Below are 6,358 nucleotides of genomic sequence, written 5' to 3' on the forward strand. Positions count from 1 at the left end.
ACCCTGGTGCTCTTTCCTGCCAAGGCAGGGGGTCGGACTAGATGATCTACCTAGGTCCCTTCCGACTCTAGCTACTATGAAACTATGAAACTATGCTGAACTGTCACTAGTTTGGGCCCCAGGCCCTGACCATCCCTGCATTTTATCTCTACCCATAGAATCATCTCAGTCCCCTCACCCTAATGATTCCTCCCTCCCGCCCGAGTTCTTACCTCTTGGATGTGATATTATACTTATTCTGTTGGGAAAGCATGTGAAACACCCAATCCTGAAATGAAAGTACCAAGGGCATCATCAATATGTTCTACTGTGAGAAGGCTGGGATCTCTTTTTGGGGGATAAGAAACTGATGAAACTGATGGAACAGTCCTGACACCCTGTGCTGGGGAAGGGAGTAAAAGCAGGAAGATATCTTGTTACCTCAGAGAGGGCAGAAGGCCATCGGGAGTATCCAGCTGATAGGTGGTATTCTGTCATCCTGAAGGGAGAGAGGCATTGGTGATGGGTCAGACTGGGACATCCACAAGGTAAGTGCTAACACAGCAGCCTCCACCACATGCAGCCTAACTTTGCTTCATGCTGAGAGGTAAGAAGTTAAATGTCCCTGAGACTTCTTACTATAGATGCTCAAACTCTCCTCTGCCCCATATCACTGAACAGTTTCTCTAGCCAATCTAATTCTTTGGCATTAATCCATCTCTAGGAATGAGAAAAATTTTAGTTCACCTTACAACAAACTGAAACTTACTTGCAAGGTTTCCGGCATTTACGGAAACAGCCCAGAATGTCAGCTTTGAATTCAGCCTGGAGCTTATAATAGCAGTAACCTGAGCAAGGGACAAATGAGTGAAATGCAAGGTCAACATCTCTGAACAAGGAAGAGAATCTTGGAGGCATGTATGTGGGCAAGAGTAGCCCAGAAATGGGTACCCTTCCCTTGCCCCTACCTCCTTTAACATTCTGAGGGGCCTACTGCGCTAGGGAGAAAATCCCAGAGAAGACCCCTATCAGAGGGGTGAGAAGCTTCCACGAGGGTCTGCTGGGAGATTCTAACAGTTAAGGTTAGAATAGGTAGGTTTACAAAAGCCTGGGGTATTGCTATGTAATTCCTCCTGTCCTGTGATCACTTACCCCAGGCTATATGCTTAGTATAGTCACAGTACTCTGCTCCAGAGGGCAGGGGGTAGAAGTAATATGCACATCCACAGCGTTTCACCATATTCAGCTGAAAACAGGATCGAATGCAGACCTGGAACCCATCAGAGAAGGGGAGAGCTCAAAGGACCCAAATCCACAGACCTCACTTCAAATCCCAGTACCAAGAAAACAGAGATCCCTTTGTGGCAAGTGGGGCTGAGATGGTATTTCAGAAAGGTAAGGAACAAGCTTGCCTTGTACCAGAGGTCATGGGTTACCTGTTCAGTGTAACGGGATGAGTAGAGGTTCTGCACAGGCACATCTTTCCCATCCTCTGTGCAGTCACTGTAGCTGCCCCCAAGACGCAGAGTCATCTCCTGATGATTCAAACAATAGTATAGCCTAAAGCATCTGATACCCAACTTCCTTTCTACCAGCTTTTAGTCCCATCTACTCCAACCAATAACTGGGTATTCCTTCCTGCTACCACTTTCTCCCTGCTTTCCCCTTTTCTATCTCACCAATTTCCTACTGAAGGAAATCTTCCCATGTGGTTCTCCATGGAAGCCCACACCCCCTCTTCCCCATCTCAACTATTCCTTCCTCACCTTTCTCATGCTGATGGAGGTCTCTATCCCTGGACGTACATTGAAGCCCCCATCATCCATGAAAGCTGGTTCATTTTGGTTATGGACCATCACCCTGGCTCCTGTCACTGTGGACAGCAGGGGAATGAAGTCGTTCTGCTCCGTGCGCACCACCAGTGAGAGGCCTGCAGTGGTGTCAGAAAACTAGGGTGATCAGGGCCATGGAAGGCAGGGAAAACAGAGATCAAAGTTCAATGAGGGGTAACATAGAGCCAAGATAAGCTAAGAACAAGAAGGTAAGGATCTGGGACTGATAGAGACAGAGCTCACAGGGAGGGAAGAAATCTGCCACTACCAAAAGGAATAAGCCCAGCAGTGTCCCACTGCCCACAATCTCCTTCTGCCCCTCAGCATCTTCTGTCACTCTCACCATTATTGATCCCAGGCAGTGAGGATGTCCACAGGCTGCTATTGTCATCATTGAATGTGTAGCAATTTCCATAAATAGGATGATGGAAATGAGTGTAATTCCTGGAGAGAAATGGAAATGTTCAGATGAGGGGCTGTCAGGGCTCTGGAGCAGAGGCAGTATATTCTGAAAGGAACCACTCCTCCTCCCACCCAACAGTAAGGGGCTTCAAGCACTGCAGGAGAAACATGTCTGTGGTATGAACCAGGCCTTGGAGACAGAGCCCAAAAACTGACCCTGGCATAGCAGAATCTTTGAACTGGAGATGCCAAGGGAAGAACTCAACCCCACAGTCTAAGATTATAGGAAGTAGGTGCCTGAGGACTTAACAATGGAGAATGAATCTGACTTGTGTCCTATATTCCATCAGCTTTTGTATCCTGACCCAAGAGGAAGAATGCAGAGGGCTCTCAGCATAAGATGTGGAAGTCCCCCAAGTACTCACGCCTTGTCACATGTAACATCATTGAAGCGGCAAGCATAGATGAAACTCTCAAAATTAGACTCATCTACGTCCTTAGTGCTGGGCATCCGTGCCAGAATGTTGATGTAGTGGAAACTGTACCACTCTCGCACAGCATCCACACCCGATGAGTATGTTTGGTGGAAACAGTCATCACTTTTCTCATTGCACTGCAAGAGAAAAAGCAGCTATGTCACAGATTCCAAGTTCATGAGGAAGGGATGAAGCAGGAGGTATATGAGCTGCCTGACTATGGATAGGGAACAAAGCAAGGTAATACTTGACACATGCATATAATAGAAGAGTCCCACAATCCAGATCCTCTGTGGAAGAGAAGCTCCTGGGCAGGAGAAAAGAGCTGAGAGTGATGGAGGAGGCAGCAAATTGCAGAGAAGTTTCCAGAGGGATAAGAAAGACCTAGCTATGGGTGTTTGCACACATGCCAGGAGGCTGCTCTGACATGCTGTAATTAACCAAGCCTGCTGGAGTGTGCTAACTGGTGTGCCCCAGCCAGTCTTGGCATCTTGTCTATCATCATCCCTGTGCTTCAAAATGGTGGTTGAAGCACTTTAACTAAAGCTTGTTCAATGAGCTTTAGTTAAAGTGTCCCTGTCACCATTTTGAAGCATGGTGAAGACACTCCGGCATTTTAATTAGAGTGGCTCTCAGAGCTGCTCTAATTAAAGCACCCCCACCCTGGGAGCACATGTAAAAACGCCCAGTGTGGTGTGCGAACAAAAGTTTTACACTCTGAAAGAGAGGATCCTTCTCCATGGGTGAGTCATGACTAGACCTTTTTTCTTCTATGAGATTCTAGCAAGCTCACTCCTCGGGTTCTTGAGGGAACAGGCTGGGACCTGAACACTCTTCCCAACTCTTTCTTCAGCAATGGCTGCAACAACTTAACTGTATTCCTAGGTGGTGGTGGTGGCTGAAGCTATTGTTACAAGATAGTTCCAGCTGCCTCATCAGATCACAGAGGACAGGACCAGAAGGGAGCTAGATACCTTACCAAGAGAAAGCCAATTTTCCAGTCACTTTTATCTACAGGAGGGTTGTTCTCCTCCACAATAGCTGGGTTATCACGCTTGTGCCTCCGCAGTGGGTGTCGCTGAACATAGTGGAACAGGCTTCTGGAGCTACGTTTGTGTGTGTACTGGGCAGCCCAATCACTTTGTGCCACAGACATGTTGTAGTTGTACATGTCCATCAGTGTCTGGTGGGTGATCCGGTCCAGTTCATCCAGCTCCTTCTGAACAGCACTGTATCTATGAGGTGGATAAAAGAGACTCCCAAATCAGGGTGTGTCTGCACAAGGAACTTTCCCATCATAGTTGCACTTACTCTGCTACAGCTACACCTGTGTAAGTGCCTGTGTGGACACTATTCTGGTATAAGAGTGTTTTTGCTCTGATATAGTTACTCCATTGTTAAATAGCAGTGGAGCATGTACTCTGATTTTGTTATGGAGACATGTACTTTATGTCTCTACCTCCTGTGCAGGAAAAAAACAAGAACATGGATATTCACCTTGATCCCACAAGGGTACAACATATGCTTGCAGGCCATGGGAGTCACTCTCATACCTGTATGGGTTGAGGGTACACAGTGTGACAGCAGGGAAGGTCAGCCTGTCTGAGTTGAGGTTAAGGTTCAGGCTGACGGGGAAGCTGAAGTACTCCCTGTAGAGGATCCCAAACTGCCAGTACATTAGTCCAAAGGTGAGGAAGAAGAGCACAGACCAGAAGGCCGTCTTCATTTTGTTCTTCTTGGAGCACACCAGCCGGATGGCTCCGTGGATGGTTGTGTTGCTGCAGAAAAACTGGAAGAGCTCCCGGTAAGAGTTGTGGAATTCAATGAGACCTTCGTGCTTCTCTTCTGCTTTCTCTGGCACCTCCTCATGCTTTTGCTGGTGTTGTGCTCCCTGTTTGCGCTGCCTCATACTCTCCTCTTGGGGCATCTTTTCTACCTTTGCAGCTCCACCCTATGACACAGAAAGCTCAGAATCAGGCACTGCAGATACTAGCTGTGACTACTGCAACCCACCTAATATAGGAAATCTGTGCCCATGCAAAACCCTGGCTCCAGTATCCTGCCCAATACCCCAGCACCACAATACTTAAACCCTATCCCTTTATGCTATGGCACCAGCCACTCCATCCAGTGACTTCTGGCCTGCTTAAGTTCTCCAGCAGCCTGGCTTCTCAAAACATACATCCATGTCTTCCCAGCATTATGATCTCCCCAATCCAGCACTCCTCCAGCGCATAATAACATTAACCGTATCACCTTGTCAAACACCCTGTTCTGTCCATACACATCACTTTCCAAAAGACTCAGACCTCTTCAAACAGACACTCAGATTGTTCTAACACCTAGGCTTCACTGCATACAAACTGATCACTCCCAGCATCCTGGTCACTCCATATGCACAGCATTACAGCCTCTCTTCTACATACTACCACCCTCTCCAGTGTCCTGTGCTCTCCACACCCACATTGCTATTTCCCCACCACTCTGACCACTCCACGCACTCTACCAGTGCCCTGTTCTACCCACAGTCCCTCCTCAACTTGGCCCTTCTACAGACACGCATGCACACTTGTGTCCTATCCAGCACTCTGCCATTTCCTTTTACAAACTGCTAATATGTCCAAGACCATGATCCATCCACACACACCATCATCCTATGCAGCAACCTGGTCCCTTCACACTCTTGGACACGTTCTCTCCCCACCACTCCAATTCCTGCCTGCTTGCACTCATATCTCTGGTACCTCCAAGCACACCTATCTTCCCAAGCGCACTCTCACTTCTGTGAACAAGCTGCCATCCAGCCCAAGCCCCCAGTCCCCCCATGCACACACTCAGTGTCTGCCTCTTCCCCAACAACTTGGCTCCTCTGGACATGCCATCCATATTTTCTTGATAATATGCCAGTTCTCCCAACCTCTCTACCACTTAAGTCATACTTACCCCACCCAACACTGCCCAGTCCAAACAGATACCCTGCCCCAGGCTCTGACCTCTCCACACACTCACCACTTGTCCTCACCAATGCCACCCTATCCATTACCCCAGCCCCTCCACCTGCTTCCCCTTGTGTCCTCCCAAAAGTGCACACCTACAGCCCCTTCTCCCCAGCAACGGCTTCTGTCCCATTCACCACCATCCTCCGTAGGGCCTGGTGCCCTCCACAGCCACACTGCTCTCCTTCCATTGCCCTCATGACTACACACACATGCACCCACGTGCACACACGCCATCCATGCATGCCCTACCAGGACCATGCTGTCCAGATAACCCCTCCTCCCTCACCTGGGCCTCTGCAGACACCCTGTAATCCCCCTACACCAGGTGCTCTCCTCCCCCAACACACGCTAAGCGCACATGTACGGTGCTTTCATGTACACTGACCAAGTACGCACACGAAAGCTGCGCGCGCGCACGCACCCCCCCCACCGAAGTGGATACACGCGCGCACTGAGCATGCGCACGCGCCCCTCAAGCGCCCACCGCACCGCAGGACCCGGCGGCGCTGCTGCACCTTATCCCCGGGCGCTGCGCCCGCGCTCTGCTGCCCGCTCCGTGCGGCCGGCTGGGAGTCCAGCCCAGCCCTGCCCTGCCCTGCCCTGCCCGCCGCTCAGGACCGGACCGGCTCCGGCTCCGGCTGGCTCCCCGCGCCGCCTCATTAGCATGGCA

At 49.8% G+C, this 6,358-nt stretch overlaps 1 protein-coding gene across 5 annotated transcripts in view; it reads right to left on the bottom strand.

Annotated features, from left to right (window-relative positions):
• SCNN1A (sodium channel epithelial 1 alpha subunit) overlaps positions 1 to 6,358 on the bottom strand; it is an 8,785-nt gene that overhangs the window by 1,635 nt on the left and 792 nt on the right. For 2 of the 5 annotated variants that reach the window (XM_019548964.1, XM_019548963.1), the window contains exons 2-11: positions 4,243 to 4,640; positions 3,669 to 3,924; positions 2,639 to 2,826; positions 2,155 to 2,255; positions 1,746 to 1,909; positions 1,416 to 1,514; positions 1,132 to 1,249; positions 749 to 827; positions 421 to 478; positions 213 to 268 (exon numbers count right to left, since the gene is read on the bottom strand). In XM_019548964.1, coding sequence (XP_019404509.1) covers positions 213 to 268; positions 421 to 478; positions 749 to 827; positions 1,132 to 1,249; positions 1,416 to 1,514; positions 1,746 to 1,909; positions 2,155 to 2,255; positions 2,639 to 2,826; positions 3,669 to 3,924; positions 4,243 to 4,616 — 1,493 coding nt within the window. In that variant the 5' untranslated portion in view covers positions 4,617 to 4,640. Of the gene's footprint in view, positions 1 to 212; positions 269 to 420; positions 479 to 748; positions 828 to 1,131; positions 1,250 to 1,415; positions 1,515 to 1,745; positions 1,910 to 2,154; positions 2,256 to 2,638; positions 2,827 to 3,668; positions 3,925 to 4,242; positions 4,641 to 6,073; positions 6,097 to 6,185; positions 6,306 to 6,358 lie in introns of those variants that run through there. The other 3 variants (XM_019548965.1, XM_019548966.1, XM_019548968.1) reach the window with 3 other exon arrangements.

The sequence above is a fragment of the Crocodylus porosus genome, unplaced genomic scaffold (genome assembly GCF_001723895.1).
Source record: "Crocodylus porosus isolate Cpor-Errol unplaced genomic scaffold, CroPor_comp1, whole genome shotgun sequence".
NCBI lineage: Eukaryota > Metazoa > Chordata > Crocodylia > Crocodylidae > Crocodylus > Crocodylus porosus.